This window comes from Quercus lobata, chromosome 3 (assembly GCF_001633185.2).
Source record: "Quercus lobata isolate SW786 chromosome 3, ValleyOak3.0 Primary Assembly, whole genome shotgun sequence".
In the NCBI taxonomy this organism is placed as follows: Eukaryota; Viridiplantae; Streptophyta; class Magnoliopsida; order Fagales; family Fagaceae; genus Quercus; species Quercus lobata.
The window spans coordinates 49,025,059-49,050,092 of NC_044906.1; the positions used below are offsets into that span (position 1 = coordinate 49,025,059).

General features: G+C 34.7%; 3 protein-coding genes across 4 annotated transcripts; all 3 read right to left on the bottom strand.

The window, feature by feature from the left end:
* Positions 1 to 222: 222 nt before the first annotated feature.
* On the bottom strand, positions 223 to 7,258 carry LOC115982022 (peptidyl-prolyl cis-trans isomerase FKBP19, chloroplastic). 2 transcript variants are annotated; one of them, XM_031104491.1, is made up of 11 exons: positions 7,126 to 7,258; positions 6,957 to 7,029; positions 6,591 to 6,728; positions 5,749 to 5,834; positions 5,603 to 5,653; positions 5,221 to 5,301; positions 5,094 to 5,138; positions 4,631 to 4,686; positions 889 to 964; positions 663 to 808; positions 223 to 582 (listed from the first exon to the last, which is right to left on the bottom strand). In XM_031104491.1, the coding sequence occupies exons 1-10, from the start codon at positions 7,171 to 7,173 to the stop codon at positions 713 to 715; spliced, it is 750 nt and encodes a 249-aa protein (XP_030960351.1). In that variant the 5' UTR covers positions 7,174 to 7,258; the 3' UTR covers positions 223 to 582; positions 663 to 712. The 2 variants fall into 2 exon arrangements, with proteins under 2 accessions (XP_030960351.1, XP_030960352.1); XM_031104492.1 differs by lacking the exon at positions 223 to 582 and having other exon boundaries at positions 785 to 808; positions 889 to 972.
* A 1,570-nt stretch (positions 7,259 to 8,828) lies between these two features.
* Positions 8,829 to 12,261, bottom strand: LOC115982023 (transaldolase). The gene is made up of 7 exons (XM_031104493.1): positions 11,911 to 12,261; positions 11,038 to 11,209; positions 10,808 to 10,857; positions 10,343 to 10,643; positions 9,728 to 9,916; positions 9,451 to 9,633; positions 8,829 to 9,295 (listed from the first exon to the last, which is right to left on the bottom strand). Exons 1-7 carry the CDS (start codon positions 12,090 to 12,092, stop codon positions 9,050 to 9,052), a joined length of 1,323 nt encoding a protein of 440 aa, XP_030960353.1. The 5' UTR covers positions 12,093 to 12,261; the 3' UTR covers positions 8,829 to 9,049.
* Positions 12,262 to 18,951: 6,690 nt separating this feature from the next.
* On the bottom strand, positions 18,952 to 23,882 carry LOC115982024 (probable beta-1,4-xylosyltransferase IRX10). The gene is made up of 4 exons (XM_031104495.1): positions 23,429 to 23,882; positions 21,658 to 22,046; positions 20,664 to 20,905; positions 18,952 to 19,678 (listed from the first exon to the last, which is right to left on the bottom strand). The coding sequence occupies exons 1-4, from the start codon at positions 23,523 to 23,525 to the stop codon at positions 19,165 to 19,167; spliced, it is 1,242 nt and encodes a 413-aa protein (XP_030960355.1). The 5' UTR covers positions 23,526 to 23,882; the 3' UTR covers positions 18,952 to 19,164.
* Positions 23,883 to 25,034: the final 1,152 nt, after the last annotated feature.

Below are 25,034 nucleotides of genomic sequence, written 5' to 3' on the forward strand. Positions count from 1 at the left end.
TCTGTTGTAGGCGTTTATTGCCCATATGGTAGGCTGCAAACCTAATTATTAGCCATGAAGGTTTCATAGCATCTCCATGGGCACAAATCTGATTAAGCAACACGTTTTTCATTTGCAACAGAACTTAAAGATCTGAGTTTTGAATGTTGTTCCGAGTGTTTAGGCACTTGGAAGGAAAGATGCTAGAGCTCTTTACATCAAATTTGGATGAATTTAACCATATTCATAGAAATGAATTCAATGCTAAGTCATTACCGGCATAAATGATACAGTCTTGATCCAATGAGATATAGTTAAGATGATATAATACTAGTACAAGAATACAGTAAAACAAAAATTCTAATTACACAGGCTGGTGTGAAAATAACCTTTCTTGTACATCTTCAGACTTTCTTGGGCAAGGACCAGTGGTAAATAAACTAATAGAAGCTACTTACCATAATATTAGATCTCATGAAAAGGTATAAAAAGTAAATAAAAATATCTCTCTATCTTCGTGGAGATCATCTTTACGTTCATCAAGACCATGTTTTAACATTTATCATATTATGTCTCTGTGGCAGATCATGATCTTCCAGCACCCTGGATTAAAGAGCAGCTGAAATACATGAAAGCTATGAACCTTTTCCGAAGTAGAAGGACAAAACAGAACAAAAACTAACCTCTATGTTTCAGATTGTGGCATCTGTAACATGTTGAACTTCACAGGTGATCAGTTTGATATGATTTTTAGGAGTTCAATATCAAACAAAAGAGTCTTGTCTATCAACCCTTGGTTCCTCAGTACAAAATCCAAAGCTCGTTGACCCTTTGAAACACATTGGCATTGTATCTTGTAAGGGTTCACAAAATTTTAATACAAGTATCAACAAAATACTCAAATTTTACCGAAAATGTTGTTGGTCTTGGGCCACTCTTGTTGTAATCATTGTCTGGATATCCCAGATCCGGCGGCACTATGATCCTGCAACACTGCAAAATGGATCATGAAATTTGCATACGATTTTCTTTTTCCCTCCCTCTTTTCCCAGGCTCAATGCAAGTATACATTTGCCAATACTACTAACCTAATTTTGTGCTCAAGGTCAAGAGAAAGCTGCATTAACAATATCCAGGAGCTCAAAATTTCATCCAAAAGAATATATGATTAAAGAGTGCACCAATTTGTGTGCTGGTATTAACTTGAAGGTATGGTGACTAGTATGCAGATAATGAGTCTATTAAGTTGGAGTTTGGCATCTCTAGTAGAACTGCATTTTGCAGATTTTTATATAGTGAAATGCATTTTGCAAATTTTGGTAGTGCTTGACAAGTTTCTTGGCTTATGTGAAATGCATTTTGCAATTTTCGGTAGTGCTTGGATCTAGCGGTTTAGGAAGGCGAAGAAGGATGGATTGGGAATTGGGGCCTGGGATTGAGATTGTGGTTGAGATTCAATGATAGTGGTGGTGGTGGTGGTGGTGTGGTTGCAATTGGGGCTTGGATTGTGTTGAGAATAAGATTTTTATTTAGTGGAAAGATAGAATTCAAAATGAGGAAATTCGTTTAAAAATAGGGGTGGTCTCTACTGATGAAAAGATGACGAAGAGTTGCTTGACATGGTTTAATCATGTTAAAAGGAGATTGATTAATGCATTGATGAGCAAGAGTGAGTTGATTCAAGTTGAGGGAATACAAAAAGGTAGAGAAATGCCAAAAATAACAGTAGTAAAAATAGTAATAAAGGACATGTCAATTAAGGAAGTAATAGAGAGTATGAATTTGGATAGAATAAAAATGCCGGAAATGCTTTATTGTTGTGGATCTATAGCCAATGCTGACTCATTTGTTGAGGATCTATAACTGACACCAACAATTTGGAAGAAAGGCTTGATTGTTTTTGTTGTTGTTGAGAGTCTTTTGTGTAATCACTGTAATTGGGTGGCCAAGAAGTCACCGTGCACAATGGCATGTGCAATTGCAGTTTCAGCCCTTTTTCCATTTGTTGTTAATGTGTGATCATGTTATACACAGTGGCTGGTGATCGGGTTGTATACAGTGGCTTTGGTGCATGGAAGTTTCAGAGTTTTTAGAGATTAATTTAGAAATTTGGGAAATAGATTAGGGGGCTATGCATGGTGGCTTGACTTCTTAGAATTTCTTTTTTGGGGGAAATTGTAGAGTTAAAAGAAATTGGTGAAACAAGAAGATTATTTTGTTTTTTTTTTTTATAGATCTCATTTTTTTTAGTTGGGGTTGTTATGTTTTCTTTTTAAAAAAGATATTGATTGGGTAATGGTTAAATTATTATTTAATGAGAAAAAAAAAAAGCATTCTCCAATGACATAACTAAACACAATTTCATTCAGTATTATTACCCTTAAGAAAAAGTTTCAACGTAATACCAAATGCATTTTTTTCAAAGAGATGCATTGTGTACTGCATTCATTATTTGGTTAGAATTCTTTATCCCAAAATGCAGTAGAGTTACCAAACACAGCTGAATTAATCCATAGAATGCAATCTTGGTACACTTTAGTGAATGCATCTAGAGAAAAAATACATTGATGGCCATTAGGGATTATGGACAGGAGCTTAGGCAGTACCTTGAAATCACACCAAAGTAACAAACCAGGCATACATGTCATTCAGTTGTAATCCTCTTTATATACTTAATGTGTGGCATGTGCATTGTGCACTACCTTTAAGCAAATGAGCTTTGACAGGTTCTTGAAATCACACTAAAGTAATAAACTAGGCATACATGTTGATTATTTGTAATCCTCTTTATATACTTGACTCATGGTGTTAGGATCTAGATTTTAGTTGGTTAATTCCTGTGACAAAAAGCACTTTAATGAGTTTCATATTCATTGAAAATAAGTAGGTTAGGTATTGAGTCAAGTTTCTGTCTAAAGATTGAAATTCATGAAGACTTCCTCAAAAACGATCACCAAGTCAGGCAGTAACCTTGCTTGACGCTCGCTCAAGCGAGATTACAGAATTTAGATTCCTGGCCTTTCTTAGACACAGTTTAACCTAAACTAGTAAACTTGAATCTACATATAGATATCTTTCATGTGCGATTTTTAAAGTGACAGAGGCAACAATTCTAATACCTATGAGAGAGCCTAAATTTCCTCAAGTCTAAACCGTCAAAAAGCCTCTCCTTGAGCTTACCTTTGATTTTCTCTCTGTAATTTATCCTCAAACCACAAATATCCTCAATACCTTTACTTTTTTAGTAGAAAGTAGAAACCATCCAGAGATTTTTTTAGAGTGTCGGTGTTTCAAGTTGATGCGGATAAGTTCCTTTGTGGAGAAAGTTCTATAGAAGGATTTTAGAGTTCTGGAGCCAATAATCAGGAGGCAAACGGGTTGCTTGTTGAGCTAAAAAGTCTGACAGCACATGCTATTACAACAAAGTCATGTCTATTTTACAAAGGTTCTGTGAGTATAAAATAATTTTAACTATTTCTTCTATAGTGGAAATTTCTTGTGAAGTTAGTCATCCTCTTAAGTGGTTTTTCTTTTGAAGAGTTCTTCAAAAGTTTTCCACTTCATAACCAAAATCTGTGGGTTTTTATTTATTTATTTTATAATTGCTTTGGATTGTGGTTGTTACTATGGTTGTGTTAATTTTTATGCAGTTAATTTCGGACATATGAGATAATTAATCCATTACTTCATTAAGTGGGGTTGATATAACCTTCATACCTCCACTTGTTTGGTAGAAACCCTCCAGAGAGTTCTTTGGAGCATCTGAGTTCTGGTTGATGCAGATGAATTCATTCATGTAGGAAGTTCTATAGCAGGATCTCAGAATTCTAGTCGCTGAGGTAGGAGACAAATGGTTTGCTTGCTGAGATTACAAGTCATGTCATATTTAAAAATATTTTGTGAGTACAGATTGATTGTAACTGTATCTTCTATAGTGAAAATTTCCTATGGGGTTCATTACCCCCCAGAGAGGTTTTCCTTTTGAAGAGTTTTTCAAAAGTTTTCTTCGTGTTTTCTTTTTACTTTTTAATTGTTTTGGATTGTAGTGATTATTACTTAGTTGTGTCAGTTAATTTTGAGCATATGCAATAATTAATCTGTTACTTTGTTAACTAGAATCACTATAGACTTCATACCTCTACCTGTTTGGTGGAAACCCTCCAAGGAGTTCTTTGGAGTGTCGGAGTTTTGGGTTGATGCAAATGAGTTCATTTGTGGGGGAATTTCTATTAAAAAATTCTAGAGTTCTGAGTCGCTGAGGTGAGAGGCAAACAGGCTACTTGCTGAGATTACAAGTCATGTTTAGTCTACAAAGGTTTTGTGACTATAGTCTAATCATAACTGTTTCTTCATTTGTGGAAATTTCATATGGGTTTGGTTACCCTGGAGTGGTTTCTCATTTGGAAAATTCTTCAAAAGTTTTCCAATTCGTCACCAAAATCTGTATGTTCTTTTTATTACTAAGGATTGTGGTGATGATTACTGTAGTTGTGTTAATTGTTAAGCTATTACATATGTGATAATTAATCCATTACTTAATTCACATGGCAGGTGCACTACTTTTAATGCAACTGTTCAAAAATTTTGTGGATCACTCAGAAAATAGCATAGTCTAAATAGGCTATATATTTTAGAAAAGTAGATGCAGCACCTTCTAATGCCACCCGGAGCCATGCCTGAAACAGCTTCTTCAAAAGCTGGTATTACCTGAAGATTCAAGAGAAACAGAGCACCATTAGAAGCCTCAATTTTGAAAGTCCAACTGAATAACGATATGGCCAAGTAATCATTAGCATCCCAATTGAATCCAATTCCCAAAGTGGCACTTCCCTACTGAATCTTGACTTACAAAGTTGCACTATAGAATTTAACAATAAGCAGTAGCTTCTTATATAATTCCATACTTAAAAAAAAAATAATAATAATAATAAAATAATTAAATAGTTCATCAACATGAGATAGACATGCATTAACTTGAGCCAAGATTTAGAAATGAAATCAAATTCATAGCAGAATAGGAATTTGAGGAGAAACAGTACTTCTCCACTCCATCTTATACAAGATGGAAGAAAAACATTGTTTATTGATCAAATGGGGAAAAGAATATTCCTCACCTCTTGAGATCCTATTCTAAATTTGAAGAAGTCCTTGTCATCACCCTGAAATTAAGCACTTAAATATCATTGTGTTCTAGTTGAGTATAGTAGAAACTCCAGTCAAAGGATGATAAGCATTCCATACCACAAAGGAGCCACCCTTTGTCTTGTTTCGGGCTTCAAATATACGGCCATAATAACCGATGGTGTAACCATCCCAATCAACCTAGAACAACACAATTGCCCATAGCTGCTTCAGTTAGACAATTTGAGAATAAAACAACTTAGAATTGAACTTCAATGTTGCATGGCGTATATTGTACTAAATTCAGCTCACCATTTTCTCAAATGTTCATGTATCAACTCTATCAGACTTAAGACAGATGACTCCATGCATACTTTTACAGATAATTGGGGATATGGAACTAATGCAGTCTAAAATTTCTCTTTAAATGAATGAGATTAGGCTCCAAGTCTTGGCTAACTTAACATTATGAAAAAATGCATATGAAAAATTAGTGGCTTACCACTACAGTCTCTCCCATCTTTGGTATGGGGCCATTTCCTACTCGCAAGTCCTGCATTCTCATATATATGTTGTTAGAACAGATAATTATGATGCTTGTGCACTTAAAACATTTTTGGAGGCCTTATGTATTTTTCATCTGGCAACCTTATACTGAAGACCTGATTCTGTCTCTGTGTAGTCCGGATAACGCATTTTAGTCTTGCCGTAGTCCTTTCCCCTAAGTGCTGGCACTGTAATCCCAAACATGGTGCTCATAGTTAGTATTTAGCACTAAAAAGCCTCCCATATATTAACATATTTGATTCTTAACAAATTAAGATTACCCAATGGTCCACAATCATATGACTGTGAGATACAAAGCAAAGCAATATGCTATAGTTAAATCCACGGAAATCAACCTAGGTTACCTACAGTATAAATAGTGTAAATATCGACTATCAAAAAATTCAAAATTAAAGAAATTAGACTATATTCAATGAAAACTCTAAATGACCCATAAAATCATACGAATGAGAGGAAGGACAAGGAAGAGTCCTAAGTGATGGCCAAGCTAAACTATTAACATGTAAGAACACATACCCAAAGGAATCATGTCATCTCTTATTTCAGCTGAAGCTGACGGATGGATTATCAAGCCATGATCACAAATGCAAAATAATTAAGGAATTCAATTGTTTAGATTTTAGTCGAAATTTAAGGCTCTAGTATTGCCTTGCAGAATCTCTGAAGTTGATATAATTTGGAACCTTATTATTGTAAGGCTAATAAAGCAGCTGATAGGAGAGATAAAGAAGGCTAATAGGACCTTCTTTCATTCATATATAATCTAGCTAAAAGAGTGAGGCATTGCTTATCCATCCAAATTAGACATTAATTTTTTGATGAAACCACGATTTGCTTACAGAATTTTCCAGTAACAAAAAAACAATGCTCGAGTGTACAAATATAGTGAATGTAAGTCATTGTTAGTGAGGTATGTAAATTACTGTCAGCATATTCAGCTGCCACAGATACTCCATCCATTGAAGCATTCCACCAGAATCCAGCAGCAAGCATCCCAACTGATGAAATCAAAACTTTCCTTCGCTCGACGACTTTCCCATAAGCCGTGGGGTCCGGGTCTCCTTTAAGATTCAGAAACAAAGTATTATTAAACAGTGCAACTTCAAAACAAGCACTTTTACAATTATTGATTCACTAAAATTTTTCCACTTTGCACACAAAACATATAGAAGAAAGCTAAAAAATAATGCAGATAACTGAAAACCCTCAATTAAGCCACATCAGCATAAACCTTAAAAAAAAAAAAAATCCAATTTGGTATACAGTTTTATTAACTTCTTTTAACTAACCGCATGAAGTCGGAACTGAAAAGGAGTGAGGTTGGTGAAGAGATTGAGGAGTAATTGAAACTCTGGAGCATCCCTGAGATGAGATATGAATTGAATTGAAGTGAGTCAAATGAAATGAGATGAGATGAGAAAAAGAAAGACGGTAGACGTAGTAGTACTTAGTACTTACTATGTTTGAAGAAAACGGTAGAGAAACAACCCCTGAAATCCACGCCATTACTAATTATCAATACAATAAAGATTTCCTGTCAACTTTAGTAGTTTCTAGTTTCTCGAGAGTGGGAGGGATGGGGGCCTTTCGCGCAAAGATAACGACCTTAGTTTAGAGCTGTGTCCTTGTGGCTCATTGCCACCTTCTGGTTGTTATTGGGCTTTACTTCTCCACATGGGCCCATAAAAAAGGGCCACTCATTTTAAAAAACAAAAATTTGTTAATTAGCTTAATTAATAAAATCTCTTCCACAACTTTATATTTCTTAATCTTTATTTAACTAACAAGATTAGAAGATAAAACTCTTTTTATCTGATATATATATATATATATATAATGGAAGTTGTAGAATTTTATTGTTAAAAAAATATAACTAAAAGAGAGTACATACTAAGAGAGAACACATGTATGAAAAGTAGATAACACATTTATGAAAATTAACAAACAAATGAAGAAGGGTGATTACAAACTATCTAAGCTCTTCTAGATCCTGCCACAATGGAACCAAAAAAATCTCAAATATATACACCAAACTCATGGCCAGAAAGTAACCCACGGAGGGAAATGACCCATAAGTAAGAATGACCAAAATCCGGTGGGCAACAAGTACCCGTCTTGGCTGATAGGTATTAGTTTTGCCCAACTTGAGAGGGAATTCAAGCAACATGGGTAGGTTTTTACTTGCACTCGAATCTAGTAGGCTAGCAAAACCCCTTACACACTAGTATTATTTTTTTGGTTCTATTTTTGGTTTTGGTAAAAGGAAGAAAAAAATTTCTCCCTTTTACCAATACCAAAAAAAAAAAAAAAACTCTAGTATGGAAGGGGCTTTGCCCGACCCTCGCATTTTCCCAAGAGAGCCAGTTAACTCTTCCAAACCAAAAAAGTAAAAACTCGGGTTAAGTCAAGTTTGGTGGAGATCGATAGAATTCTGATTGAGCAAAGGAGTGGCTCATAGCCACCTAAGGCGGCAAGCTATGACTAGCCTCCCCCAAAACAAGACTAACAAAAGGGCACCAATCTACTCAATATTACTAGTGGAGATCGATAGAATTCTAATTGAGCAAAGGAGTGACTTACAACCACCTAAGGCGGCAAGCTATGGCTAGCCTCCACCGAAACAAAACTAACAAAAGGGCACCAATCTACTCAATATTAATCTTCTTTTCCCCATACATAACGAACAATGTTTTATTTTTCCAAACTGGCTTCAAAAAAATCTCATCCAATTTATATGTGGCAATTTTTAAAAAATATTTCATGTGTATTAAATCAAATAACTCATTAAATTATTTTAAAACATGGACACATGACTAAAAGTACATTTGAATGGGTTGAAATAGTTTTTCTCTAAACTGGTTTGAAGGTAGACTCTATCCATACTGATAACAGTTTACAAATTAGACCTAGTTAATGTTCAAGGATTCTTTGAAAGAATCACCAGGAGCAGGATTATTATGTCCTTAATGTAGTTTTAGTACACAATTAACCATTCAATAAGCTTCATTAAATAACACGTCCAAATCCTGTTGGTAGGTAAACAAGCTAGGTTCTCTTGGGCAAATGCAGGAGTCACTGAATCAGACCCTCATTCTCCTGGGCCACCTAATCGAAGTAACTTCTTGATTGAGGAAAGAGGAGAGATTATCAGCACCAGTAACTTTCACAAAATACTTCCCCCAAAACACTGAAACATTTTATAGATCATTACTAATCTTTACAAATCAGAAAATGATGCAATCAAACCTCACATAATAAACGTACTCGTACAAAATACATCCTTATCGTCTTATAGTGCATTCATCAACTACATTTACAGCAGGATTGAGCACCCCACGGGTTTTATTAACTTTGCATCGCCCCAAATAAGCAACCATGACGCTCACAGGCTGACTAATTTAAGAGAGTTCGCCTTCTCTTGCAGGGTATCGAGCAGGCTGTCAAAACTTTTCTTAAAGGAATCCACACCTTCAAGTTCAAGCTGGGTGCCAACATCGCTCCAGTCAATGCCCAATTTTTCAAGTGCACTGTAAACGCCTTCAGCCTCAGATACATTTGAATCAATTGTCCTTGAAACAGCACCATGATCAATAAATGCTTGAAGAGCTTGGTCAGGCATGGTTGACACCTACACAGAAAAATGACAACAAATATGAAGAAGATGACTTTTTAATTTAACAAAATTGAGTTTGAAAATCATAAACTTCCATTCTAATTTTCATCGAAGGCTATAAGGCCATAAGCATATAACAAAATTGAGGTATGATAGATGTGTTGGCTCACCGTGTCAGGTCCAATGAGAGGAGCAACATATAAGGTGTCAGGGTAGGCAGGGTTCTTAACACTGGTTGAGGCCCACAGCAGCCTCTGCTTCTTGGCACCTTTTTTCACCAGAGCTTCCCATCTTGGACCAGAGAATTTCTTCTGGTAGAGCTTGTATGCCAAGGCTGCTTGAGCAACTGCAGCCTGAAAAGCAGTGATTAGCCATGTCATTAGCAAATCTCTAAATTCTAGGTTTCTAATTCCCCCACAGGAAAAATAGAATTCACAATCTAGTTACCTTTCCTCGAAGATCAAGGGCCTCTGGGGTTCCAATCTTCTCAAGCTTCTTGTCAATGAGGGTATCTACTCGACTGACAAAGAAGGAAGCAACACTGGTTACTTTGGAGAGGTCATTTAAGCCAGAAGCTTCAAGACCATCCAAGTAAGCATCAATGACTGCTTCATATCTAGAAAGAGAGAATATGAGCTGTGCAAACACAACAGAAGGAGACGGTTAGAATGGTACCAAATGGAAATCAAATCAAACTTAGAAAATTATGATACGAGTTCATAATACTACCACTTTATCTGTCACATAACCAAAATGACAAAATGCTGTAAATATTCCATTTTCATCATGCCTAGGAAAGCTTTGTCAATCAAGGAGATCATGATATTCCTTACAAAGACTACCTCACTTAGTAATGGCCAAATAAACCTAGAATACTACAATCACTTTGTAATCATAATCTATTACAAGTGATGGTCCAATAGTACACTATAGACATAGAGAAGTGAGGGATATAGCCAAATACAATCCAAGATCACATAAAGCAAAACTACCAAAGTCTACTAAATGCTGTAGAGTTTCTTTTAAGCTAAGCATGAATGTGTAGAATGAACTACTACTTACTGTCACATTCACGCTTATGCCAAGTGAAATAACATCCTTAATAGAGGGAACGCATGCAGCTGTAGCAGGAATCTTGATGTAAACGTTGCGCCGATCAACCACTTTATGGAGCCATTTTGCAGCATCTACAGTCCCTTTAGTCTCGTCCGCAAGTCTGGGGGACACTTCAACAGAAACATAACCATCGGCAGCATTTGTTTGATCATAAATTGGCTCAAAAAGTTTGCATGCATCTTGAATGTCCTTCACCACAAGTTCCCAGTATGCAGCTTCAATGTCTTTTCCTGATTGAACAAGTTCCCTGCAGATTCAAGTAATTCAAGGTTGGATTTATAGCCACATAAACTACCTGCTGGAATGACAATAATCAAAGAAAAGCACATCTAATTTCCAGATATCCGAAGTCAGCAGCAACCAGCACACCGGTAAGAGTTATGCATACATCACGCCACACACACACACTACCTGAATTGGTCATTGTAAGCATTTGAAGATGATATTGCTTTCTGGAAGATCTGCGATCATGTATATTAAAAATTAGTTACATGGGATTAGAAGTGATAAATTAAAACTGCATAAAAAGCATCTTTAGATACAATTCTATGAGTATAACTGATCTTCATTGTTTCATCCCCACCCCCCTCCCCAAAGAAAAAAGAGAAAAGTTTTAATATTAATAATATGTGCATAATTACCGCTGGGTTGCTAGTAACACCTCTAACACCACTTGCAATTAAAGGAAGCAGATCTGTAACAGGCCGGCAGAGGTTATCATACCATGGACTCTGCCCTTCCTTCTCATAGAGATCATGAAGAACTGTTCTCTTCACTGGAGTTCCATTTCCATCAGCATTGGAACACTTGACACTGTAAGAACAACTAATATATAAGAATCCAAAGTTTACAATTCAAGATTAAGAGGACTACCATGCAACAACCACAGATTACAAATACATCCAAAAAAAAAAAAAATTTATAGCAATCTAAGATTTCAAAAACTAACGAACCTAATATAGAATTAATGTCAAAATATTATGTAACGCTGAGTATCAATATTTGGATGATATCTAGTAATCGAGAACCATGAGCGCATACAGAATTAAGCCTTACAGATGATGCATTTTGAATGGTACATATTATGCATCGTAAGCAGGTAATCATTCAGAATTCTCGCAGAACTTGAAAGGAAATCAATATTTATAAATTTATTGAACCAGAAGAGCAACCAGTCCACAAATAGAGTGCACGTCGAAAGTTTGAGACATTAAACAAACAGATGGAGATTGTCACTCTTAGTATGTCTAAAAAATGTCACCTTTCAGGAGAATAACAAAGAACCCTCTTTTGTTCTAATAGTAAATCAAAGATCCCAACTCATTTTCCCTTGAAAAAATGAATTGAAAAAAAATGGGTGACTGTCAAATTCCAAAATATGCACAATATGATTGTAAATCAGATCATTACCATAATAAAAGTTTCAAATCACAATCGCCACAAAGACATGCACAAAAAACCCACGATAACAATATTACCAGCTAAGAAAATAACAAACAAAAGAGCAAACATACACCAAAGGGCCCCTCAAAGCTGGGTTGCTCCTCACGGCTAATTTGGAAGACGAAACTTTGGCGTTGAAATCACTGCTCCTGTAGAAACCAATCAAGATCTTAGGCTGTGCAGATCTGGGTTTCAACGTAGAGGATACAGAGGCGGCTTGGCTCGGAGTTGAGAGCCTGGAAATAGTAGCCATGGAGGATCAAACGCAACACAGACACAGAGGGTAGGTGAAGGTGAGAGAGAGCGTTTTGCGTGTGTTTATAATTATATATTACGCTATGATACAAACGATGATAATGGACATGTACCTAGGACTATATATGGTTTTTTGCTTGGTTTGGTTGGTTCAAGTTTTACCCCCTTGATCCGTGTCAGCAAAATCAGCTCTCTATTTGACCAAACGGGCAGGTAGAGATTGTGACTTTGTGAGAGGTGGCTGTTTAATCATTAATGTTAATAAGGTGAGAACATTTGGTGAGTTTTGTTTTGTTTTGTTTTCTTTGTGACTTTTTGTACATGTGACTCTCATCTCATTGCTGACCTCGTAATTTCTTTCTATAAAATTAGATAAATCTGCTAATTTTGCAACTTTATCATCCGTTTACAGTCGGCTAGCTTTTATCTTTTAGGTATAATTTTTTAAAATTTTATGTTTTTTTATTTTATTTTTTTAAAGTACAAATATATTTTAGTATATTTTTAATAATTTTTTTTAATAAAAAGTTAGATAAATTATTTTCAAACAAACACATAGAGTTATTCTAATGGCTGACTTAAAGCATTGTGGGCTACTTTAAGTGAAGACTATTCTTATATTTTAAATTCTAATAAAAAATTTATTTAACTTTTGATATATTTTTTTCTTTTAAAATATATATTTATTGATTCAAAACTACAAACAGTATTTGTGTGGGGGATATTAATGAATTATACACTAAAACTGAGAAAACTCAAGTCATTGCCACATCCAATGAAAATAATCTTCTTTTTCTAGTTTTTCTTTGATAAAAAAAAATTATTTTTATTTATTGGCTAATATTTGGAGTTTAATTAATACTCTCATTGGTAGATATGTTTATTTGTTAAAATTTGGGGGCCTTTTTTCATAGGAAGCCCTAGACGGTTGCCAATTTGCCTCATACCTTCAGCCCACCCCGGTCACTCTCCATCACCTTTTTTTTTTTTTTTTTTTTAGGGGACCTGTTGCCATTTTATTGGGTTCCAGTTAATATTTTGACAGGTTCACCAAAAAAAAAAAAAACAAAAAATAATAATTATGTTGACAATTATTTCAAAAAGAAAATTATAATTTGAACTCGTTATGTAATCCCTTCTATTTGCATTAAGATTATTACTTAATATTTAGATATTAGTATTCTCTTAAGGCCTTGAAAGAAGATTTTAAGTTTTTAACATTAAAAAGGGAGAAAAAAAACTTTTGCACTTCTGTGGTAGGATAAGAACAAGTGTTGTTACTCTAAATAAGACTAGTGAGGATGTTAATTAACAATTTAGTTGAGGCTGATACATGATCTTGAAAGGTGGAAAAATTAGGAACTAGAACATTTTTTTTTTTAAAAAAAAGGGGGGAAGAATAGAGAAAGAGAAATTATAGTAATTTTGGAAAATGAAACATTTTATCTCAAGTTATAGTAATTTTATATTAGCTTTCATATACCAAAGGAAATGACTCATGTAAGAAACTAAGAATTGTTTGTTTCGCATATAAGTATATTCTTTTCTTTGAAAACCTAGCTTGTCCTTTAACCCAGCATGCCTCAATTTAATTATTAGAGAACTCTAACTACTTATAATAACTTTATATTGCATTTTCAATCTCTAAAATTGAGGCATGCCTCACCAAGTTTTACAAGAGTGTAAAAATCTGAAGAATTTATATCAGGGGCAGAAGAAGACACTATTTTTTGTTGGATAAAAAGACGAAGACAGAATGGTACAAGAGTTCTTTGAAGAATGGATGTGACTGTGCACGTAAGACCTAAAGTTGAAACTTAGAAAGAGAAAGAAAGTTTGTTCTGTTCTGTTTCTGTATAATAATGTATCAATGTTAGTACGATTATAACAGGAGTAATGGGACAGCAGGTAGGGTTTGAGTTCAACCCAATGAGATTTGGGTCAAAATTATCTAAACTTGAACGACCCATCCAAGACCCATGACGGGCTTGGTTGATCCTTAAGTACCTCCCGGTTCCCCCATCTTGGTTTTTTACTTTTTTTTTTTTTTTTTTTTTAACATTAAAAGTAATTGTTTGATTTTTTTTTTTTTTTTTAGAAGAGATTGTTTGATTTTTTTTTTGTTGGAATGATTGATTGATTATTTAGTAACATGAAAAGTCATAAAAATATCAACAATTAAAGCTACTTGCAACTATTAAAAATCAAAATAACTTCATCAAATTATATCCAAATGAAGCTAAGAACATTGTAACTCAATTTATTCAAGTCACAAGATTAACACAATTTATTACAATCAATTAAAGGCGAAGTCTTACATTTAGAGGAAATTGACCTTCATAGCATTTTAATATATATGCAACTACAAAAGCACCAAAATCAACAAAAAAAATTGAAATCATCTTACCAAGGTTATGTTAGTAAGGGAAATATAGGAGTGATTTGTTTAACCTAGAGTCTGTCAGTCGACAAAAAATTCAAACTATTAACAATGTTAAGTCAAGGTTGGCCATTGGGGTTGAATGTTATTTTTGACTAAAGCTTTTGAATTGAAGAAGTGTCATTGCCTTAAATCTTAAGTGAGGTTGTTGTAATTTACCCTTAGATAAATTTTAAAATTAATTAAATGAGGACCTGTAACTCTGTAAGAATAAAAGATAATAAATAGCAATAAAATATATATTGAACTTATTGATATGTTGTTACTCAAAAAAAAGAAAAAAAAAAACTTATTGATATGTTTGGATCCCCCTTTAATGAACCAAGTTCAAGTTAACCCATTTTTTACCAGCCAATCCCTCAACTCATGTATATATATAGTTCTAGTGAGTTGATGGTTCAAGTCCAAATTTGCCATGCTACTTTGTATTACAGGTCTCAACTAGCCACCACCCAAAGCCATCGCTGATAGTTTTGGGTCTTGTTGTGGGGGTACATCTTGAGTTCAAATTCTCCAAGACAACAACATGACATTAGTTTGGTTGCAAGACTATTGTTCCCCACCACATAAAAATTTAGAGAATATTAAAGTTAGGCTCTGGGTTATGGCTTAACCTACCTAAGGCTGAGGGAGTGCCTGTAAATCTGTGTATAATCCCATATTTAGTGGCTTCATGTGGCCCTTCAAACAATTTTTTCTTAGGCTGCGTTTAGTTCAATGTAAAATGATTTCAAGGTGTAAAATATTTTCAAGTGAAAATATTTTTCGGAAATGAAAATGATTTCAAGTGTTTGGTCCCATTACAAAAAATATGTTGGAAAATATTTTAAAGTGTTTGGTTATGTATCTGAAAATTCTCTAGAAAATACATTTTCTCACATTTTCTCAACTTCCAAACAAATATTATAATAGAAAATTTGAATATATAAACCAAATCAACAATAAAACATAACCAAAAAAAATTCAATCTTTCTCAAATTAGGGCCGATCGTGAGAGAGGGAGAGATAGATCGGTGAGTGGGTCTAAAGAAGGCGAGATGGGCGGGTGGGTCTAATAGCGGTGAGATCGGCAGGTGGGTCTGAAGGAGGCGACGGCGACAAGATTGGGTTGTAGATCAGAGATTGTGGGTGGGTTTGATAACTTCTCGGCTTTGGTTGGTCAGAGGGAAAGAGAGAGGAAGAGAGAAGAGAAAGCTTCCTTGATTGGCGGTGTAGATCTGTGGCGAAGACGATGACGGTTCGGTGAGGCTAAGGCATGAACTTATGGCGTAATCAGATCGGCAAAGGTTGGGTTGTCTTCTTCACTTTCCCTTCTAGCTCTCTCTTTGTCTTCGGGTGTGTGAGTCCACGTGGAGGGGACGAGGACGGCGATCTGACCGGCGAGGATGTGCTTGGGAATCACTTCAGGTGGAGTGTGCTCTCACTCTCTCTCTTCGAGTGTGTTTTCCGGAAACTCATTGAAGTTAAGATAAGAGTGTAAACGATTTTACACTCTTTAGGGGGTTATTTTCCGTTGACCGTGCACCATATTTTATGTTGACTGTATTTTCCGTAGGTACCAAACACCCACAAGGGTGTAAAATAATTTCCTGAAACCGGTTTCAGGCGAAACAAATGCACCCTTAGTAAATAAGGTTTACAATTTTAATCATGCCCATATAAAATTACAATGAATATTTAACCCTCCTCCCCACCCCCACAAAAAAAAAAAAAAAAAAAAAAAAAAAAAAAAAAATCTCAAGATGCTAAGATAATATGCATAATTAAAAGAAAATTTCTGTTCTTTTTAATTTGAAAAAGCAATTTCTATCTTTAGTCGACTTCACACTTTTTTATGAATGAACAAACACAGCTGAATACTTCAACATATGAAGCCTTGGGTTTGGTGCAGATGTGAAAATATCCCTTTTTTTTTATTGTTTAAAACTTTGTAATTACATAATGTTTTGTTTTTGATAGATTCAATAGATTTGAAACCAATGGCATTTATTTTAGGTTCCTTATTTGATGACAAAATAATTTATCAATAGAATTAATAAAAATTCATATATATTTTTTAGGTTGAAATCAGCTATTTGCAAAAGGGGAGTTTGAATTGGATAATAAGTGTGTGTTTGACAAAAATTAAAAAGTCAGCTTATTTTACTATTTTACATTAATTACTTTTTTTTTTCTTTTCTTGTAAAAACTTTCTTTAAATGAATCGTTAACCAATACCCTAAAGGCATCCGTTAGCATTTTTCTTTCACTATTTAGCTTATTTTTACTATTATTTATAGACTCTATTGCACTTTTTGATACTATTCATGCGTCTTACTATACTATTTTAGATAACTTTTACCTTTATCTACAGTACTTTCAGCAAAAAGTTTTCAGTTTCAACAAAATAAGCGGATCCTAAACAGACCTTAATTATGAGCATTGTTTGAAGCGCCAGCTTCATTTGTCACATAACTGTGCGGTTTAAAGAGCAGCACAAATATTTAAGTGTCCCTCGTGGTAGATTCACTCAATTAAAATGTTTAGATCTTCAGAACTCTAATATAAGCTTTCCATAAATAGGATAATGTAGAGTGTTGAGCTTGTGCCAATGGGGGGCATATATGCAAGTCTAACTCTTGTTCTAACTTGAAAAATATGTACACGGGACCTTCAGGTACACCCATCCATCATAAATTGGGTCTTGCAGTCTACTTGTCATTGAAAGTTTGGAAAAGAAAGAAGCACGGTTGGAGTGGTTGGGGCCGCATTTGTTAATATTGTTACTAGTAATTAATAATTTAATATAAATACGGATTGAAGCTTAGCTAAAGGTCTATAAGAGTTAGACAACATTTTTTGGTCAGAACAAACAGCCCTCTTACTTATAAAAACTCAGCACCGCAAGGTACTGCTTGGATCTAAGTTCTGTATATAAATTTATTCTCGGAACATGGAACATTGTTAAGATCTTAGCAGCCTTTTGCTTTGGCAAGAATATGAATATTCTTTTTTCTTTTTGTTTGCTACAATAATAAGATTTTAAAGGGATTAGCCCGCGATCGAACTCTTTGGGCTTGGGCAGAGTCAAAAATACCGGCAAAAATGGCCCATTACCATCAATTTTGGAAATAATTTGCTCAGAAACACTGTTTCCGAACTATATAGCAATCTACCACTTTTTCGGGCCTATAGCGGCGTTTTCCTGAAAATTTTTTTTATAAGTCCCATAACAGGTTCAAGGGGCCCTATAGTGGCGTTTCTAAGCCCTATAGTGACGTTTTTGGGCCCTATAGCGGCGTTTTCCTGCAAAATTTTTTTGTAAGTCCCATAACAGTTTTCAAGGGGCCCTATAGTGGCGTTTTTAAGCCCTATAGTGACGTTTTTGGGCCCTATAGCGGCGTTTTCCTGCAAATTTTTTTTTAAGTCCCCATAACAGGTTCAAGGGGCCCTATAGTGGCGTTTTTTAAGCCCTATAGTGACGTTTTCGGGCCCTATAGCGGCGTTTTCGGAAAAAGTGGTATTTCCCTAATTATTTCCGAAACAGTGCTCTGTTGCTAAATATTTCAAAAATTAATGCTAATGGGCCATTTTTGCCCAAAAATACCACTTGAGCCAATAGTGTCGGGGTGAGCGTGAACCTGTTTTACCCTTTCTTTTTCTTTTTCTTTTTTTTTTTAATAAAAAATAAGAATACATGAACCTGTTATACTTATTGAAAATGATACCATGAATACCATATATTAGGAGGTAGGATTTGAGCCACAAACATGAACTTACACTTTTTTTTTTATTTTTTTATACGAAGAATATTATTACTTGAACTATCGCTTGCACCTTTTGGGCTATTTAATATAGAAACTTAGCAAGAAAAATAAAAGTTCACACTTTATTTTTTATTTTTTTATTTTTTTTGGCTACTCTATAAAATTATTATTATAAAATCATGTAAAAAGTCAAATGGCCAATTTAAGATTGTATGAAAAACTGCTAGTTTTGGCCTATCCAAATCAATATGTTAAGTTACTTGACCCAATTATTCCGACCCTAGTTATCTGATCAATATGTCAGGTTGCTTCTTCTCCCAAAAAACAAAAAAAAGAGTCAGGTTTCTTGACCCCATTAAGTCGACCCTTGCGATAACTTAAGGGACAGCCATCTTAAGTAGCTGCATGCAACTTCGACAGTGTAAAGGATCATAGGAACAAAATTTATAGCAAATGATTTGGCTCTCGCAAAATATATAATTTCTCAGTGTTTGCCATTGCAAACTTGTTGCATCAACATCCCCTCCATTTGTTTTATTGGAAATATAGAGGATTGCGTACCAAAAGTCACATGACACTGATGAGTAAACGAGTCATTTTTTTTTTTTTGGATAACATCAACGAGTCATTTAACTTATCAAGAAATTAGTCCACCAATCATTAATCAGTACTTGAAACCAAAATGCAAAATTTTGAATTAGCTGCTGGACATGGCAAAATACACATTACCTTCAGGAATTTCCAGAAAGTACCATTTTTACAAAATTACAGTTCCCAAAAAGGGAAAAATTACATTTCTGGTATAGGTCAACACTTTTCTCAATTTGATACAGCACAGGACTGTGAAGAATCAGTGAACATAATACAATGCTAAACCATTTCTATTACCAAGGTTTCAAGTCCCCTACAGGTCCAGCAGTCCAATTCAAAAGCTTTTCACCAGACTTTAAGTAAATGTTCTTTTTATGAGGCAACTTGCGAGCCAGTCCATTCAGTATCTGATGGAAAGCATCCCCAGGTTGTGTAGGTTGTGGGAACATCATTGCCGATTTCATTGAAGGGTTTGCAAGCAATCTCTGCTTCCTTAGAATCACTTCTGGTGGTATAGATGTAAGAATTGTATCCAGGTTAGGGACATCTTCTTCTGCCACAAACACTCCAATTTCTTCCCATGGGATAGCATCAGCAAAGGGTAAAACAATATCGTCTGCTATAATGATAGGAATACAACCAAATACCACTGCTTCAACAAGCCTAGGACTCCATGGAGCCCATCCCAGAGGGCACAAACAAAATATAGCTCTTTGCATGTCTTCATAATAGGTGGTTGGATGGTCAGTTGAGATGTCAAAAAGTGCATTGTCTTTGAAGTTCTCCCAAACTGCTGCCCTTGCACCTCTGCAGTTAAATGAAAGCGTCAGGACATGATTGACCCAAAAACTTCAGAGATGCTACATAAGGTTATCACATTTGAGATTAAAGCTGAACCCAAATCCAAATTAGGACACCATGTCTTCTTATAGCATTAAAAATAAATAAATAAAAAACCATTACAGCCCTAGACCTAGGCTTGAGCTAGACTTGTTTGCTAAATAAATGAACATATACAAGCTTTTTCCCAAGCTGAACCTAAGTTGTTCATAAATAGGTCAATTCATTTACAACCCGGAAGGAATGCCCATTCCATTCCCTTCCCTTAAAATGCCAAAACTGATTCCCTCTATAAATGGGGTGATTAGGAGAAAATGGAATGAAGGTTTAAGTAACCTTATATTAACTCCAATAATACGTTCTCACATACCCCTACGCATATTAGTACATCCTCCCTCTTCGTTCTCATCATTATTATATTAAATAATATTATAGTAAATAAAAATAAATATTATAATATATCACTTAAAAATAATATATAAAAATTACTACATTAAATAAAAACAATTATGATGGCAATACTTAAAAATAAAATTTTATATTATATTACAATATTATAATAATATATTTCTCTCAAAAAAATTATAATAATATAATATCAACATAATTAAAATGTTTATTTGGTTAAGAAAATTATTTTCTTCTCAAATTGCCGTTAATAATATAAAAATATTAAAAAATTTAATTTATATAAGGAGGGCATAATGGTAATGTTGTCATAAACTGATTCTTTCCATTCCTTATATTACTCCAAAACAAGGTTACTTTAAATTCCATTCCCATTTTATTCTAATAATCCATTTCTTTGTGAACTCTTAAAAGGATATCTCACATATTTGTTGTAATACTTAGGTAGCTTAGAATGGTTATCATTGATAAAGAAAGTACGCCTGACCAAAGTTTTCAGACCCAATTGTGACAAACTACTTTTAAAAGTTCAGTAGGAGCATACCTAGCATAATAACCACCTTCGGGGTCATTGTTAACATCATAGAACAAGCCACGGAAGTAGACAAAGATGGACCGTGGAGTCTCTTGGGGAATCAAGTGTGCTTGCATTTTCTGAGGGGGAGCGTATGGAGGAATAGTGATTGAACCTTCATTTAGGCACACGTGGTTCCGTTGTCCAAAAGTCTGAACCAATGTAGCACGCTGGAGTAATGGAAGAATGCCCCGTTCAATAGCTTTCTCTTCCTACACAGTACAAACCGGAAGTGAACCTTACATTAATCATGATCAGTATGTGCAATCCTGCAATTTAAGATGATTTTGCATGCAAATAACAGCAGCGTACCCCACAAGGAGAGTGGAGGAGTCATGGCCTTAAATATAAGAACAGGTGTGTTTTGATTGTTATGTTACAACAATAATCTTGCATACCCACTACAAAACCTGATATCATGTTACCAAAGCCATACTAGCCCCAACAAGAGCAAGGGTAGACCCAGCTATGGTCATGGCATAATGAGTTGAAAGCTACTTAGATGATTTGAAATATGCAATAACTGATCTATTCTTAAATGAGTTTATGAAATATGACCAGTCTCTTCCTCTCTAAAATGAGTATTGTAGGTTTCCTCACCCTTCATTTCACCTTTCTAATTCATAATTCAAAGAAAAACATTTCAATGTTTCACTTAGAAAGCCAAGGGATATCCAGACACCTTCCTTTCTGTGAAATGACAAAGTCTAGGCTACAAGATTGATGACCTAATGGAAGTGGAAGATTGATGCCAAAGCTGACATGACATAACCTAAGCTACAGTACTAAGAAAATAAGTTGAATATTATATCCAATCAAATAATTTTGCATAATTTCTCACTTGACCAACTCAACAATGCTTATCTATCTTCCATGTCTATTATGAACCTGGAGAGGATTCCCAACAAAGATAGCAACCTTATATCCAGCCACATCTTTGGTCCATTCAAATAAAGTTTCTAACCTGATAATGAAAGCAGGCTCCAAAGTCATGGGGCACAACAAAGAAGTGATCAGCCCCTTCTGTACGATTCCAATAAGGCCACTTTGAAGAGATGAGCTGTATTGCACTTCTCATCATCCGTGGAGACTTGAAGGGCAATGGCAAGCCAGTTGGTGTAAGGTCACAAGTGATGTATATCGGGGTATAAAACCAATCCGCTTCTTCAGGGTTGAGGGTTCGAACAGGACTGGATAAGAGGAACCTATGCATATAGATCTCGGCGGCAAACATATGATTCAGACATCTTGGGTCCTTCTGAAGAAGCTTCTTGTTGTATTTGCTCGGAAGCTCATATACATAAACTTTCAACCTTCCTGTTGGATCATCATCCAAGACATCACCAGCACTTCCTGCATCATTAAGACCAACCAAAGCTAAGATTCATGCTTCAAAGTCCAACTGAGTCAACCTGCTCTACTAAATTTAGACTTATTCTTTTGGATGCTTCACCAAAATAAGCTCAAATCACAATTTGCCAGTCATTCTACAATCAAGACTAACAGAAAAGAAGCTATGTATGCCTACAATATACATGTTCAAAAGTATCAGTTTTTGGGTTTATCAAGCAACATGGCCACAGTGGGCTAGAGCATCAAAATTGATCAAATTAGAGTTGGCACGCCCTTATAAACAGTGTCCAGCAGCTAGAATTCAAATAAAATTTCTGTATCTTTTCTCTTAAATATTTATCAGTCCAGTGAAAACAAGTTGAGTCAATGGATCAGTTTGATCTAAGACTTAGGACGACAATGTGAAGACACAATCATTGTTAATGAGTTCAGCAAAAAAAAAAAAATGTTGGGTTAACAAACTTTTTCTTAGAAATCTGCTTTGAAGGAAAATCAAACATATCACATCTCAAATAATTAATCTCAATCTTAACTAATACCCAAGCTATGCAATGAGCATGTGTGAAAACATGATGTTCTTCTTAGTCAGTGAAGGCAGAAAGTGCTATATGATCTGCCTATAACTAATATGCACTTCTGCTAATTGCCTTGGTCCAAATCACCTTCTGCCAACAGCAGAGTGAAGTCCAATGTGTATAATCATGACACGTGTGATTGATATGAAGCAAAAATCTAGTACATGACATTCATTCTTAACCAGATTCTCAAGACTTTTGATGAGTAAAAAAATAGTAATAAATATAAAAACCACACTCGGAAATGTTAAAGAATGGAAGCTACTGAAAACCATTCTAAGACAACGTGCTTCTATAATTCAATTTTCCCCAAGAATCAAAGGTCTAGTTTCCGTCAAAAATATCTAATCCTTAATAACTGACACTGAATAAATAAATAAAAAATACAATCATACTGGTACGAACAATCATATTCAAGCTGAAATACCAGTTCCATTTGAAAGGAAAAGATATTCCATAAGCCCATAAATCTCACTGATCATTAAACAAGAACCCCAAAAGATATATCACTAACTAGTGTTGAACTAACACATCGCCAATGTAATCAATCATACATACACCCCATTTCGAACGTTACATATTACAAATGCCAAAATCCCAGTAGAGCAGAAGTGCAAAATTACCAAGTTTCAACGCTTGAACCTATAGTAGAAACATAGAAACAGCAAAAGCCCGGACCAAATTGCCATGTCACTGGCAACAAACTCCAATGGATAACATAAAGAGCTAATGCATAAATTGAGCACATGAGAACAGCTTAGAATTCCACTTAAATCAATCAAGAAAACTTCAAACAAGTAAAATCACCTGAAATTCGCTCAGTACGGGCAGTCTGGTCAGCATTAATCCTACAAACAAGACCACAAACGATAAGGACAGGAAAAACCCATATGCAAATCCTCATTTTGCTAACTGCAAAGCAATCTCTGAGACCAGAAATGGAGAAAATGGAAATGGGTCTTGTGGGTTTTTGTCTCAAAGAGGAGGAAAAGGGTGTATAAATGAAGAAAGAGTATATGGTTGGAATGTCGTATGGGTGGTAGTTGAGGAGGTTTCTTAGAGTTTAGACTTATGAGACTGAATAAAAAATGGAAGTTTACAGGTAGGGATTGATAGGGAATACAGAGTGGAATTGCTTGAAGAAACAGAGAAGGTGCATTTTTCGTGAGGAAATTGCAGCAAACATGTACATATCTATGGGGGTTACTGAAAGCTGAGTTTGTTTTGCCGGTTTGATAACAAGTCCATCTCATAGGCTGATAAACAAGTCAAGCTGTTCTGTCTTGAATTTAAAAAGAAAAATAAATATTAAAAACATGGAACTTTATTACTTTAGTAATAGAACTATAGAAGGCCAGATTATAAAATTAAAAATGATGTTGAATTAAATATTGGGTTCGTTAATCGGCGTACTTACGCTTATTGTTAATTAACTATTTTTAAAAAGTTTAGACACTATTTTTATAGAAAATATTAAAAGTCATAAAAAAAATTAATTACTTTTAACTTTTCTCATAAAAAAAATTTACAAATATTTTATGAACTAATGGTTTTACAACATCCGTTAACTTTTTGCTAACATGTTTGTGACAATTAATAAGATCATATATGTGTATTATTTAAACAAATAACACAACTCAAATTACACATAAATAGTTTCTTTAATTGTTGTATCAGCATACCTTTTTTCCTTTCTATTTTTATGAAAAGTGAGCATCATAGAGGATTCAGATAAAAATCTATTAAAAGGTAATCTATTCGCTTATTGTGGAGAGATTAAAAATGAACTTAAAAGGTAATGATTTTCATTCATTCTTTTATGAACAAAGTTTGACAACAAGTTACAAACTTTTTCTCTTTTTCTGAGAAGCCAACAAGTAACAAACTTGGTTGTAGCTTAAGATTGGAATTTTGCTCAATATATTTTTATTGAATATGAATTTTGACAAATCTATCATTAGATTACATTAGGGGTGGCAAAATTTGACACGACCCGCGAACCCGACATGACTAACCTATTTATAAACAGGTCATGGGTTGAGGCTAAATGGATTTGGGTCATATTCGGGTCGACACGACTGACCCGTTTAATTAACGGGTCGTGTTCGTGTTCAACATGTGAACCCATCTGACCTGTTTAACCCGTTTAGATAATAAAGGTATTAAATTTTGTTATTATTGCTTAATTTTTTGTTGTAATTATATGTTTATTACTATATTTATGGTTGTAATTATATTTTAATTTTAGATATATAGAAATTGATAATAGATTATTTAGGTCATATGTGACCTATTAATCAAACAGGTTAGTAAACAGGTGTAGGGGCCTTTTCTGTGTTTGGTGTATTGGGCTTGGGCTGCCTCCTGCGGTAATGGGCTGGGCTGCCTCCTGCGGTGATGGGCCCGAATATTT

Excerpts from the sequence above, each read along its gene's own strand:
- LOC115982024 (XM_031104495.1), bottom strand. The coding sequence starts at position 23,525 with ATGAGGATTTGCATATGGGTTTTTCCTGTCCTTATCGTTTGTGGTCTT. Across the intron at positions 22,047-23,428 it reads CCGTACTGAGCGAATTTCAG|GAAGTGCTGGTGATGTCTTG; the intron begins GTGATTTTACTT and ends TTAATGATGCAG. Across the intron at positions 19,679-20,663 it reads GAAGGTGGTTATTATGCTAG|AGGTGCAAGGGCAGCAGTTT; the intron begins GTATGCTCCTAC and ends ATTTAACTGCAG.
- LOC115982023 (XM_031104493.1), bottom strand. The coding sequence starts at position 12,092 with ATGGCTACTATTTCCAGGCTCTCAACTCCGAGCCAAGCCGCCTCTGTA. Across the intron at positions 11,210-11,910 it reads GCTTTGAGGGGCCCTTTGGT|TGTCAAGTGTTCCAATGCTG; the intron begins GTATGTTTGCTC and ends TTGTTCTTACAG. Across the intron at positions 10,858-11,037 it reads GTGTTACTAGCAACCCAGCG|ATCTTCCAGAAAGCAATATC; the intron begins GTAATTATGCAC and ends ACATGATCGCAG.
- LOC115982022 (XM_031104491.1), bottom strand. The coding sequence starts at position 7,173 with ATGGCGTGGATTTCAGGGGTTGTTTCTCTACCGTTTTCTTCAAACATA. Across the intron at positions 7,030-7,125 it reads TACCGTTTTCTTCAAACATA|GGATGCTCCAGAGTTTCAAT; the intron begins GTAAGTACTAAG and ends ATCTCATCTCAG. Across the intron at positions 5,302-5,602 it reads AGATGGGAGAGACTGTAGTG|GTTGATTGGGATGGTTACAC; the intron begins GTAAGCCACTAA and ends GTGTTGTTCTAG.